This window comes from Podarcis vaucheri, assembly GCF_965113315.1.
Source record: "Podarcis vaucheri genome assembly, chromosome: 9".
Lineage (NCBI taxonomy): Eukaryota > Metazoa > Chordata > Lepidosauria > Squamata > Lacertidae > Podarcis > Podarcis vaucheri.
The window spans coordinates 32083789-32098642 of record NC_138767.1 but is presented as its reverse complement, the minus strand read 5'-3'; the positions used below and the strand labels follow the sequence as shown (position 1 = coordinate 32098642).

Sequence of the window (14854 nt, the reverse complement as noted above, 5' to 3'; positions counted from 1 at the left end):
TGCAGGAAGCATTTAATTCATTGCAGCCATCTGCTATGAAAGGTTTTATCTGGAATGTTTGAGTAACATGCAAATCAATGCTCTACTAATAAATGGACAGGGAATTCACTAAACAAAATTGCCTATTCCTGTTCAAATGCCAGCATACTGCAGTAACTACAGCAACTCTAAGTCTAGCTAAAAGCAGCCAGTGAACTAGATTCTCATTGGATACCATCCAATGTTTAACATTAGTTTTAACTAACAAGTTCAGGCACAATACCATCTCTTATTCAAGGTCAAAAGACAAGGGGTGATATTCAATGTTAGTTAGACAGATTGAAATCAATGGATTTATGTCTATTGATTTCAATGGTCTATTCCAAGTATGACTTTGCCCTTGGGGTGGAATTACATGCTTCTCCCTCCCCCACACTCCGAAACAAAGGGATATAATTTGAGGGGAGGCTGCATTTTATAGAGAAACGTACTTGTATAAATTACATGTAAAAACGCAGACTTCAAGTTTGTATGTTTTTCTTAAAACATTAATTTTTTTAAATTAAAAAACTGAGAATGGTATACCTGCATAGGACCAGGAATGCAAGACAAAACCCTTTCTATATTTTCAGAGTTTACATCAACATCATTTACTGCGACAAGAACATCTCCTGAAAGTTGAAACAAAAAAATAAGATTAAAATAGCAGCAGGCAAGCAGAACAAGAAAAGAACATATTTTTTGATAAGAAAGTGTGGCACAGAAGTTTTTCTGTTAAAAATTGATTAAGCTACTACTGAACACTGAGGGTTAATTTGGTCCACAGGCCGAAGGTTTCCCACCCCAATGTAAAGTAATTCTTGGAAGGCCCAGTGTAAAAAACAACTACTTCCGGTTCCCCTCAAATAACATTTTCTTATTCTGCCTGCTTAGCAGAAGTTTATATAGAAGTCTGACTCTTGAATTCATCTGTCAATCACATTCCTAATCTAATTACACAGTCATCACTGGAAGCAACAGAGGAATTCTTCAGAATAGTATGTGTGCTAACACAACTGAGAAGGAAGAGCACTGCCATGTTTGAACGTACCAATTCTAGGTTTCTCAGCATCAAGCAAGTTTTGCATTTCTCTATTTGCCCAGCCGGCACACATCTATTTCTACTAAATTCAAATCAGACAGCCTGGCCCTCCCAAAAAAGCACGCTGGAAGGGAGAGAGATGGGATTGTAGAGTGTCTCCCTGGGTTTGCCGGAAGATTAGCTCTGTCAGGCTTCTCCCTCATCAGCAGCCATTCCATTAGACGATGATGATGATAAAATTTCTACACCACCATAAACAGAACACCACCCCACAGTTTAAAAGGCAATAGATTATTTCATTAGCCAAAGGCTAATATAGGAGGGAAAGAGGGTTGGGACTGCAGAATCTCTTCACCTGATCTGTAGAAAGACCAGCAACTTCTTGAGCCTTCTTTCCTTGAAAATTTTCCATTTTAGTCAGCCATTACAACTGAAAAAAACTTTTAAGTTTGAGTTTGTTTTCCCCACTCATCTCCTCCAAACCGTTTCCCTTTACTGCCATGTCTTTTTAGACTATAAATCTGAGTCTAATCAGCCCTGTTTAGGGAAGTTTTTAAATGTCTGATGTTTTATCATTTTTTAAATTATTATTATCGTTAATTCTGTTGGGAGCCGCCCAGAGTGGCTGGGGAAATCCAGCCAGAATGGCAGGGTATAAATAATAAATTATTATTATTAATGAAATTTGTAACCTGCTCTAGGAATCATTTTTGGCTGATGAGCAGGATAAAAATGCTTTATATAAATCAATAGTGAGTATCAGTGCCAAGTGGCCAATATGACATCATCTTGCTTTTCTAAACTTTCTTTTGGAAAAAGCCTTCTGACTGTGTGGGATCTCCTCTCTTAAATCTCTGGTTGGCTTCTATGCCAGACAAACCATGGTTCATCAGCGTGAACCATGTCAATTTTGTTACCACTAACCTAAATTGTTATCCCTGCCCACAGCACCTCCCCACCCAAAAAAGATTCCCTGAAGAGAAATTACCACTAATCAATCAAACTAATATCTCAAAAACTAGAGAGGAAAAAATACGGAAATAAAGTTTCCTGTACTCAGCTGTGGGATTCCATTTTTATTTATTTTGTTCCTGCAGCTGTAACATTAAAATTTTCCATTGTGGCTGGATAGAAACTGAATACCTAAAATCTAGCCACCAGAGTATCACCGTTATTACCTTTTCTTTAGGCAATTCCTTCATAATAATGCATTACAGGAGTAAGCTGCTCAAAAATGTCATGATGACAGAAGTTGTAAGGGATGCCAATTTTCACTGAAAACTCACAATCTCACCTCTTGTTAAGGCTCTTGTAGCTCCAAGCCTCCTTACCCACCTGGTTAATATGCCAGGTGTCTTACTTGGAATACAGAAAAATTAATGGGGGGAAAATGTTGGATGGCAGGCAATAAACAAAAAGTGAAAAAATGAGTTTAGAATTCCTTGGTATGCTTTAGAAGTTAGCCAAAGTATATGCCTGTACTAGCATAAGCTCATTTAAAGGAAGATGGGCAAGCAAGAATATTTATCCACTTCACACTGTATCGGCAATGATTTAAAACTGCTGTTTTTAGATCACAAATAAAGCCTGAAAAAGAACCTCAATAGTTTTCTTAAAAACAGGGGGGTGGGGTGACACACATGTTCAAAAATCAGAGAAAGGGAGAACAAAATATCAATTTTCAGTACTTTAAAATCAGCTGCACCTGTGGCATTTTTAAAAAATCAGATAAGTTTGAAAATTGGCACTTTCATGGACCTCATCAGGTAGCCCATATATGCCAAGCTCAAGAATTTTAAGGCTTATAATTGCAGGCCATTGTTTTTCTTACTTAAGTAAAAGGGCACCTTAATAAGGTACAGAAATAGATTCATATATAAGGTGCACAACAGAAATATGCCATGCAAATTTCAGACAGCTGTCTTAAATAGCGGTCTTCTCAAAATTTATTTATTTGTATTTATTTAACAAAACGAATACACTGCTTGATAGTATCATAAGTGCTTAATGATAAATATTAAAATTATAAATAAAAACAAGTAATTGGAAACATTTAAAAACAATTAAAATCAACAGTAAAGAAACTGACATTTCAACATCAATGTGTTTGGATATGCCTAAACAAAAATGTTTTAAACCAGCACCAAAAAGAATACACCAAAGTGCCTATCTGTTGTCAGCAGACAGAGGGTTCTTAAGTGTAGGTGCTGCTACACTAAAAGAATGATTTCTTGTAAGTGTGGAACTACTGTGTGGCAACCCACAGACTGAAGCAGCCAAGTGGGCACATTTGAGGTAAAGCGATTCTGTAATAAAAAACCGTTTAGATGTTGGTTGACATGAATTCTACAGTGCTACTTTATATGCTAACAAATCTTACCAGTTATGATGATAGCTACCAAATATTCTTACTAAAGATGGCTAAACAAATACACGGATTTCCATGTATCAATGTTGTAATTAGTCAATGTCACATTGTGGTTAGGGAATGACTTCCACGAGGTTCACTGGATAGTCTTGAGAAAGCCTTGCCTAGCCCATCTTAGAAAGCTGTACGGAGGCAATAAATGAGGATGATGTAGGCCCTGATCCAGCTAAGGTTAGTTCTGAGTAAGTCCCGTTGCTTTCAGCGGAACACAACCACAACTAACGTTAGCTGCATTAAGGCCAGGAAATATAGTTTAACCTACCATTCAGATAAGGGAGGAAAGAATAAAGAATAAAGAAAAGGAATAATTCAGGTTACAAATACACGAAAGGATTTATTGGCAGAACCCCAGCTAGCGAGATGGCAAATGTAATGAAGTGTTGCCATTTCCCAACAAACACTATGCTAGATTACTGCTCCAGGCTAACTCTTTACCCATAGCAGACCAAGTTTCATTATGTTCATAACTATTTTATTATGGACTCTGTACAAGGGTATCTGTCCTGCTGCTGACCAGGCAGGATTGGTGTTCTTTTAAGAGTTTTAGCACAGAGGCATACAGCAGGCTTCCTCAACCTCAGCCTCCAGATGTTTTTGGCCTACAACTCCCATGATCCCTAGCTAGCAGTACCAGTGGTTAGGGATGATGGGAATTGTAGTCTCAAAACACCTGGAGGACCGAGGTTGAGGAAGCCTGGGCATACAGCATCATATCACCTTTATTTTAAGATGTACATGTATTTCCAATATAGCCTCTGCTGTCCAGTTTAACAAACAGCTTGTTTCTTTGGCAGTGAAAACTGCTGTGGAAACACATAAAACAAAACACCATCTGGTTTCTCCTACGTATCCATGCCTACTTCCATTTTTGGATTCCACTCAGGTCCTATTCCGACTTATTCCTGAAACAACATGGTAGAGAATTTAAAGTTTCAAAGTAAGTGGGGGTTTTGTATGTTTGCTTGTTTTTATAAAACTTTGTGATCACATCAGTGTCTTAAAATTAAAGCTAAGTGTTCATTTTAAAAGCAAGATGTACAGTTCGTTAAAAACTTTTCTAGTTCTAAATACACTACACTAACATATTTTTTTTGCCAAAAAAGCAAAATTTGATCAAGATATTTGACTGAAAAGAAATGTATTTGTGCTTAATTACAAGTTATTTCAGCCAACTATAACAAAATTTGTAACATACACATTTTGCTGTACACCACATTTAGATCTAAAAGTACCCAGTGTTCACTGCACATCTATAATTTTAAAGTACTTTATAAGGAAATTATATATCTGGATATGAGTTGGCAGAAGATGCAGCACACTTACCAGTTCAAAGCCAAAGGACTGAAGTATGATAGAAAGAAAAACAGAACATAATATAAAATGGCAGTTGATAGCTTGGGATACTGCAAATATGCTTTTGTTCAATACTAATATGCTTTTGGGGGAAAAAAAGTTTTAATTCTTCATTGCCATTTTCCCAAGTTGCCATATGCCTAAATGAACCTTCCATAAATGTAAAGTTCATAATCACTCAGTAGCATTCATAATGGATTTAATTTCTGCTAACATTAATGAGATTAGGTATTACATAATGCCAGTATAACCAAAAGCAGAAGTGCCATTCAAGGAATTAAAAGGATACGTACACAAAAGGAAATCTTAACATTGTGCGTGTTTGCATGTAATTCTTTTTAAAGGAACAGTGTTTACTGGATGAGTATGTGTGCTTTAAAGCTACCACAACATGCTTGCTCAGGGAAGAAAAATAATATTGGAACCCAGAAAGGTATTCTATTGGAGTTTTTTTACATTGAAATTAGGAAAAATATTCAAACTGTGACCGCTCCCGCCCCCCATACTCACTGTATTACTATACAGGCAACAACCATTTTAGGTGTGCCCAGTTGACACGTGATTGCCGACATGCAGGTCCTTTTAGACCTGGAAGAGGGCAGTTCAGAGTGCGCTTATGCCTGCTCTGCCAATGCACATGGGGGCCAGTAACGGAACTCTTGCACAATATGGTTGCTGCCTGCACATGCCGCAGGGACAAGTCTATTGTCAAAAGAGAGCAGAGATTCCTCAATCCATGGCAAGACTACGACCATGCCAACCAATGAAAAAGTTGTCACTTGGACTGAGATAAGTAACCCTTTCACCTCCCACAATACTGGGTTGCATGGCCAGAAATGCATAAATTGTGACACTTACCAATCAAGATGTGACCAGACTTTATTGCTGAGCTTCCTGGTATCAAACCGTGTACTACGAGTTTCTCTTCATTGGCACTTCTAGATTCAATACTGTGATTATGTTTTTCAGTTTTTCTCCATGGAGATTGATGGATAATCCCTATTAATGATTCCAGAAGCTTGAACTGCTCTCCTGTCTCCGCATTTGATAGCCTCTTCGGATTTACATAAAGGCAGACATCTTTGTACCATTGCTGGGCGACATCCTCCACCCTCTGACCAGAATGGTGTTTCAGTATGGATGCTGGGCCAGAGGCACGAACATCGCACTTGTCACTTGACACCTTCTTACTAGAATGTTTTGATAAAAACCTTTTATATTTCAATATTTTAGTGAACTTTTCCAGTCTGTGTTCACTATTTCTATCTTTTTGAGATCGCTCACGAATAACCTCAGCTTCATTTTCACAAAACCTGACACGGTTCACCACAGGCATATCCAGAGAGGTGTCCGGAAGGAGAGTTTCTTCCTCATCTTCACTCAGCTCTAGATAGAATAATTCTCCATTTTTCTGTACGCTATCTAACCATTCAGGTTCAAGGTCACTGTGAAAGACAAGGGCAGTATTAGAATGACAGTGAAGACAGAATGACTTACAATGTGCTTAATTTTGCAGCCCTCTGGAGCTAGTAACATAAAAGTGCTTACAAGGAGGGGGATGGGATGAACCACAGACCTCAGTCTAAAGCAGCTGCATTCAACAGAGACCTACTATTCAGATGCGGTGAAAGCATCTATCATAGAAACCAACATTACTGAAGCATTCTTTTCACACCCATGCCTCAATAAGCAACCATACATTTACAAGTGAGAGGTCTCATTTTGATTAAAAGGACAAGGCAACCTGCCCCATCTCCAGTTCAGTCTAAGCACATGGAAAGAAAAGTATTTGCTGGGCATTATGAGCAGCATGCAAATTAAAACTATATTGCTGGCCCACATTAGAGAATTTTTTGTTGTTACATCTAAAAATGTTCCTCATTTGACATTTCAGACTGATAAAAGCAAACCAAGAAAGCTACTTTTGCGTTTTTAAACATGTTTTTTATTAGTTAAGCAATTTAGAAATACTAATGCAGATTCCCTGCAATTGAATTACAGTGGCACAGTTTGCATGTAATGCTAAATAATGGATTAGTACAGTATTTATGAACTGCAGGAAGCCTTGGGCTTGTTCATTGCCCCCTCTTATATCCTGTGTGGCTAGAACAAAGACTTGGAAATTTTTACTTTTGACTTCCTTTAAATACATACAACTGGTGATCATGGTTTATCCAATGCTTATTTTCAACAAGCCAGCTTCAGAAACGATGGTTTGACATTGACTTGTTTTAAAACTGACTATGTTAGTGTTAAAATTATCACCCTCAGTTCAGACTCAACAAGCAGCCATGTTTAAAGGAAACCAAAAGTCATTTCCCCAGCAAATAGAGAAGGGAGTGGACGAGCCCATGGTTTAGCAGGATGTGGCCAGATATGTGAGTGTGAGATGGAGTATACAACTCCATCACTCTTAACCCCATTATTTCAGAAAGGATGTTACTGACACTCTGACCTTCAGTTGTCTCCCTATGTCTACAGTCCACTATAAAATAGCTATGAAGCAAAACACTAACCTGCCCAGCTATTTGCTAACACTGCATCACAACAACACAGGATCTTTCTGCTTGTGCTCCTTCATGGACTGATCTTTTTCTCCCTAATGATTGGACACCATTCCCACTTTATTCAATCAGTACTACAGAACTGTCTCTCTTACTATGTGCTTGCTTCATGGGACACAGCAGGGTTACCAGACCGTTCTTAAAATGTTGCTACTCATGGCTTACCCAATTAAGTTGAATGGGTGCCTATCTAAAGTACCGAAACTGATCACTTGTCAACATGGAAAGTGATCAAGATGGAGAAGGGGTAGGTTGGTGGGTACAATATAGCCATCTGGCAAGAACATTTTGTTGTCAGACAGACACTACTCAGACAGGTCTAACAATAGCATACTATGACCAGGGGGTCTGTTTGATCCCAACAGATTTATACTATAATTTCAAGAAAATGGTGGAGGCAGCCTTTATGGTCAAATTTGAATTAACTTCTCAAAAGAGTTTCTAGTTCATATTAGGTCCTGCATTTTTGTGTGTGTGTGCAGACTTGCAAATTAAGGGTTATATCCAAATAACTCATACGCAGCACAGATCCATTGAAATCATGACTGAGTATGGGTTAGTTGAATACAACTCTATGATTTGTACATAATTAGGAAATTAAGGCTGCAATCCCAACCCCACTTAACTGGGAGTAAATCCCAGGAAATTCAATAAGCCAATTTTCAGCAGACATGGTTAGGACCGTACTGTAAACCAAGGCCTATTCTACTAGCTCCCTTCCAAGTCTTACATTTCTGATTTTGACGTAGTTAGTGGTATATGGTACTGATCTGAGCACAAAATCAAGTTTCATATTTCCTTGCAACCTACAACTTATTGCATTATCCTACGACTCGTTTGATTTTATTAAGAGTCAGCAAATAAAACATCTGTACAAATTATGTGGTTTAAAATGTTACCAATAAAGAGGTACTGGAATTTAAGAGCTTATAATCTGTGTTCTGTCACTAAAACCAGATAGAAAACTTCAGATGCATTAGGATGCTTTTCTATTTTTAAGAGCAAGAGCATGTCAGATTACCAGGAAAGGATGAGAGGGACCTGACAGCAATTAAAATCCTACTCTGAATGGAAAAAATCACAAGACAAAGAAAGGATTTTTCTACGTGACTGAGAGAAGGAACAGGTTGGAAGGTAATAGCACTATTTAAATGTGCACATTGCTTCTGAGAAAGCCAGACTTCTGTTATACACTCTACATGCTAAAAACCCTGGGGTCTAGCACTGCTGCTGGAAGAGCTGTATGCATTAAGACTTGACATGGGAAGGCAAATAAAGGGAGACTGAATTTATATGAATTGTGATGGGAAAAATGGTTTGTGGGCCAAAGGTGCAGAAAGAAAGAAGACCACAATGGCTAAAAAAGTTTCCTGTTGCACTTTCCTACTCTTCCTGTCTCAGACACTTTACAGGTTGAATACAAATAAATCACCATGCTTTAACCCAGGAGAGGCTGCTAACATTGCAAGCATTACTAGTACTTGTCTGGATGAGGTGCAAAAACTGCTTTGGAGCATCAGGGTAGATGTGTGTATAGAAATACTGTGTGTATGTCTGGTAGTCTGTGTTTTGTGCTTTAATATTTCTTTGACCTCTGTTGATGCCAGAGTTCAAGGCCTTGTGCTGCTGTGTTGGCAAACCTGTTCAGTGGTAGCTGCTTAGTAACAGGTTCTGAAAGTGGAGAGAAGGTATTTATAGACAGGGTCTGGATCAGGTAAATTCATTGTGATTGGTCTTGGAAAAATAGACTCCAGTAGGCTAGAGGTTCTTGACAGTGAAACTGTCTGTGATGGGAGTCAGATGAGGAGAGAGGTTTAGGTAAAAAACAGAGAATGTTAAAGGGGACAGCAGAGAGCTGTATATTAACACTATTCATCTCTGGTTTCGATCAGAAGTTCTATCCAAATATTTTTACCAAAATAAGGTTGCACAAGTCGGTTTTTAAAACCAGCTAAACGGTCCAAGCAATTAGAAGTACAACTGGAGAAGCTTTGGAGTAAGAAGCAGATTGTACCTAGTATCGAGACCCAACTGAGTAAATTTGGCTGAGGTGAAGGTTGAGGGAATTTAGCTTGTGGTAAAACCACTTAGAAGCTGGTGTCAGCAATAGTGGCTCTTTTGAGTCCTTAGAAATTGTCCAATACAAGAATGACCCCAATGTAAATATCAGTATTCCCTTACATACAAAATATTCATTTGATAAATTATCTTAGTTAATAGTTCATCCTATTTCCAGTGTCAGTATCAATCTCACGCTTAAGCCTATGATACCAAGCTATTAGATGGATTTAAAAGCAAGCTGAAGTAATTGGTGGCAGCAAAAAAGGGATATACTGAAGAATTCTAAAGTGGCAAGGAGTTCCGTAGATTCTGAAATATAAAATTTAAAGAGTCACAAATATCTATACTTCTATGAAATAACAGCACCCCGATTACCTAGCTGCTGAAGGGCTTGAGGCTGAAGACGAACAGAGAGAGGGCATGTAAACCACAGATGCTACAACTGGGTAGAACAAAAGCAAAAACAGGGCTAGTGCGTGAAGACTTACATTTTATTCTTACACCCCAAAGGGAGGAATATCTGAATTTCTTGCCCAGGGCAACTGAACAATCAGCAGCCCTCTTTTCAGTAAGCCTAGCCAAGAATAAACAAAGGTGAGGAATTCCCATCTTTCCCATTCCAATATAGTTCATATTACACCATATTTTTATTTTTTCCAAAAATCAATTTGTGGGAACTGCAGTTTGTTAAGGGTGCTGGGAATTGTGGCTTTGTGGTAGGTAAACTACAGTTCCCAGTTGCTCCTTTACATTCCTTCCCTTATGGTCGCTTTTAACCGTTTGTCCTTGTTTTTTTCTTTTTAAGTTATGTATGGTATAATCACATTTTAATTATTCGTTTTTCGTTTTTATCCCTTATCTGTTTTAAGTCTTATGTGTTCAGTTTATCTGTATGTTTTATCTTACGCTGGCCAAAATAAAGTTTGATATATAGACTGAAATAGAGACAGTTCCCAGGATTCTCTGGGGGAAGTAAAATGCTTTAAATGTACAGTGTGTACATAGCACTAGGAGGGATGAAGAGTGTCCAAATGGTATATCCATCCATCATCAAAGATCCTAGTTCTACAGTTTGGAAAAGCTCAGTCAGCAGAGCATGAGGATCTTAATCTTAGGGTTGTGGGTTCAAGTCCCAAGCTGGGCCAAAGATTCCTGCATTGCATGGGGTTGGACTAGAAGACCCTGGTGAGTCCTTCCAACTCTATTATCTGATGCGATGATTGAGGTTGGGGTGGAAGAAATCTCGATATTTTCGGAGTAGAAAAGAATAACATATGGACAGATTTTTTAAAATAAAAAAACCGCCTAAATCCCAACATTTGGAAGTAAGAAACAGAAAACGCTGGAATAGCAGCAGCAGGAGGCCCCAGTTACACAGCGCCCCCTCCAGCGGTTCTCAACTAGTGGGCCCCCAGATGTTGTTGGACTACAACTCCCATCATCCCTGAGCTCTGGCCTTGCTAGCTAGGGGTGATGGGAGTTGTAGTTCAACATCTGGGGACCCACAGGTTGAGAAAGGCTGCGTCCACCCCCTTCTTTTCCTTACTCGGAGCCGCTGGACAGAGACGCAGAGCAGGAGCTTCCGCTGCCAGGCGAGAGTCGGCCTTCGCATTCCTCAGGCTGCTGCGGTTCTCGAGGAACCTCAAAGGGCAACGGCGACGCTTTGTCCATGGCGTCCGGAGGAAGCTTCCCCTCAGGAAGATCTGCAGCAGCCCGCCGCCATGACACCGAACTCCGGAAGCCCGTGGCACAGCACGTGACCCACAAGCGGCTCGCCGATTGGCGCAGGCTGCGGAAACCATGGCAACCTAGGAAGCTCCCTCAGCCCAAACTCTCCTCGTTGCAAAGAGCTGCTCCGCTCTGGATGTTAACAGGAAACGTTCTCTTTTATATACCCTTTTCATTCGTCGCCCTGCCTAATGATCTAAGGCCCACTCGGTTCAGTGGGCCAGGTACAGCCCACTGTACCTGCTCCCAGGTCATTTGTCGGTAGATTGCGTCGCAAGGCAACGCAACAGCCCTCGCACTTTACCTGCTCCCAGGTAAGGTGCGAGGACTGTAGCCTTGCGACGCAATCTACTGACAAATGAATTCAACTGGGTTCAACCCTAAGAGGGTTTCCCCCCTCTTAGATAAAGTGGGTTCGGGCGCCTTGCAGCGCAATCCTGCGCACGTGCAAATCCTTGCTCACGTGTAAATTCAGTGGGACTTATTCCTAGGTAGAAGGTGCTATGGATCATTGCCTTACAGCTCAATCCTACGCACGTTTATTCAAGTGCCAATTCCAATGCGTTCAGTGGGCTTACTCCCCAGTGGCGTAGCGTGGGGGGTGCAGGGGGGCCCGGCCGCACCGAGCGCAACATCTGGGGGTTAGGGTTAGGGGGCACAAATCCATGGGTTAGGGGGCGCAAATCCACGGGTTAGGGGGCGCAAATTACTTGCCTTGCCCCAGGTGCTGACAACCCACGCTACGCCACTGTTACTCTCTAGTAAGTGAGTTCACGGTTGTGTTCACTAGAACGTAAGTGCCATTTAACTCTCTGGTCAAACATGCCTAGTACTGTACTGAACTCTTAAGGCTGCAAGTCTTGGAAACCTTTCAGTTGCATTCTTATCTGAGGCACTTCATAGGTCTGGATGAGGAGTAGAAAACGTTTCTTCTCCAGCTTGAAAGCAGAGGAAGAGCCAAGCATAACTTCAATGAGGAGAGATGTATATGATATGCAGTCAGATGTTATTTGTCAGCAATTTATAGAGGAATCGCCTGTCATGCAGGTAGTTCTTCCAAAAACTGCTAGCACATAGCAGTCACTGAGTGCCATTTCAGTTTTTCATTTTAGGTGCCATTCTCATTTTTTTTGTACTAGAGATGCACAGCCAATGTTTTGACTAGTAAATATTTATCCCGTTCCTCTCCTGTATGCTATAGTTGGGGCTTACAGCCTACACCTCTACTTACTTACTTAGAAATAAGTCCCTCTTTTGAACTAAGCACATTTCTAAGAAGAAAGCACACTTTATTTTCTAAACATTAAAAAGAGTGTTCCAATCGTCAGTTTCTTGGATAAATCTCAAAAGGAGTAAATGTAGATTGTGACTCATCAGTGAAGAAATGGAGAAACAACGTGTAATTTTAACAACTGCCATTCTTGGCTTTAATTTCTTGTGGTTATGTTAAGCAATAGCAGTAGCCATGCTGAACTGCTACTTGTAGAAGCAACATTAAGTCTCCTGTTACACAGAGGCTACCGTCTGCTCCTCAGCAGTATGTCCAGCACCAGGGTCTATAAATTAAGTTATATGAAAACAGCAAGGGATGATTTCTTTATTGCACAGTCTGTAAGTAAAGCTCACTGGAGATGTCCTGCAGTATTTTAAAGTCTTTTTTGTTGTTATTTTCTGTTCCGTCTAGGCTAGGAATTAAAGGCAGGTTATTACAACACTACCATTTGCCATCTCAGTCAGGGAGACAAAGTGATGTGCATACCTTAATCAACAGATTGAATACTACTCCCACTTATCTTTTGTTTCTGCATTTGATATAGTGTACTATACTTCAGAAAAACTAAACTGTGGGAAAGAAGCAATTATCCTTGTCACAGAAATTTTATTTACTGAGGCTACAGAAGAGGTAGACAATATGGTGCCCTCCAGATGTTACAATCACTCTTGACCATTAAACAGACTGGCCAAAGCTGATGGGAGATGCAGTCTAGTAACATGGGACCATGTTGACTACCTATGACCTACAGCAACATTACACCAATAAAGTGTGAAGGATAGATAACTATTTTTACAATGTTTAATTTTGTGTATGAAGTAGATGGAGGAAAAGAAATCAGTTCCTCTCTCTCCAAAAAGAGTCAACTATGTTTACCTTCAGAAGAATTAATAGTCTGTTAAATGATGCTTTCTCAGTAAGTAAAATAAAGATATATATGATCATTCAGTCTTACAGATGTCTAGCTGCTGAAAAATAGGTTGATATAGACACAAAACATTTAAACTCAAAGGATATAAAAACTAAATCCATGCATTAAAATAGTTACACCATTCACTTGCAATTAAGCACCCCATAATTTTGATTTACAGTAATCACCACACTTTCCCCAACTTTCTCAGAAAGGGTGTGTATGGGGGGGGGGACTTCATCTAAGGCAGCAATTTTAAGTACTATATGTATCTTAATAAAGATCATTACCATAGTCACAAGTATTTGTGTGTCTCACATTATAATGTGCAATGTGTTGGCAGGCATAAGGGCAACGTTAAGGCCTATCAGACCTGGCCAGTGCCCTATGAGAACTGAGGATGCACCTTATAATATATCACAGACTCCTCTGCTATATGCAGAATCATGACACTGACCATTTTCCACATGGAAACGATGGGAGAAAATAAAATAATTAGAAAGGGGGCTATGAGGGTGTGTGTGATGCATGTAACCCCAGCTGTGTGTAGGAAAGAAAGTGAAGGCAACCCTATTTAGGGAAGTTTGTAATGTTTGATCGTGTTTTTAATGTTTTGTTGGAAGCCACTCAGAGTGGCTAGGGAAACCCAGCCAGATGGGCAGGGTATAAATTATTATTATTATCATCATCAGAGGGGAGAGAAAAAATTGTAACACATATCACATTCCAAGGGGAAGCATTAACTAAGGATGGGGAATCAGTGTGCACTCCAGATGTTGTTGAACTCCAAGCTCTCCTCACCCTTGAGGCAGGCATGGCCAAACTTGACCCTCCAGCTGTTTTGGGACTACAACCCCCATCATCCCTAGCTAACAGGACCGGTGGTCAGGGATATAGGGATGGTAGTCCCAAAACATCTGGAGGGCCAAGTTTGGCCATGCCTGCGACCATTGGCCATGCTGGCTTGGGCAGATGGGAGCTTGAGTTCAGCAACATCTGGAGGGCTCCTGGCTCCCCATACCGGCACTTTCCCTTAGTCCACAATGGTTCGCACTCACCTGTGCAGCAGGATGCTCTGAACGGAATCCAGATCCTCCAGGTTCCTGGTGACAGGTCTGGGGATTCTGCGCTTGCTAACGCGGAACATGCTGCGGAAAGAGACGGCGCCTTTTCCTCCTCATTGCCGGGGTGCAAAGCCTCGTTTGCAGAGTCCATCGGGATTCATGCACAATCTTGCAAAACCGCTCCTCGACTCCAGACAAGGTAAACAGCGCAGAGAAGGAGAGATGGGTCGTCGAAACCTACCAAGCTGCTAGCAGCCCTTTGCGTCCGGGAGTTGGAAGCAACTTACTTCCCAATCTCTGGCGTCTGTAGCACCCGGCGATCTCCACCTCCTTCGAAGATCTCACTTCCCCACCTTCTTCCCACGGCCAGCTGCAAGCGGGAGAGAGCCCTAACCTGCCGTTGCAACAGCAAA

At 40.5% G+C, this 14854-nt stretch overlaps 1 protein-coding gene across 3 annotated transcripts in view; it reads right to left on the bottom strand.

Moving 5' to 3' along the window:
- Window positions 1-14854, bottom strand: part of INTU (inturned planar cell polarity protein) — a 35148-nt gene extending 20294 nt beyond the window's left edge. Inside the window, exons 1-3 of one of the 3 annotated variants that reach the window (XR_014223146.1) lie at window positions 11013-11219; window positions 5700-6286; window positions 565-650 (exon numbers count right to left, since the gene is read on the bottom strand). Coding sequence is in view for 2 of the 3 variants with exons in the window: in XM_082236915.1 (XP_082093041.1) it covers window positions 565-650; window positions 5700-6286; window positions 11013-11137 (798 nt within the window). In the remaining variant the exon portion in view is untranslated. Of the gene's footprint in view, window positions 1-564; window positions 651-5699; window positions 6287-11012; window positions 11220-14435 lie in introns of those variants that run through there. The other 2 variants (XM_082236916.1, XM_082236915.1) reach the window with 2 other exon arrangements.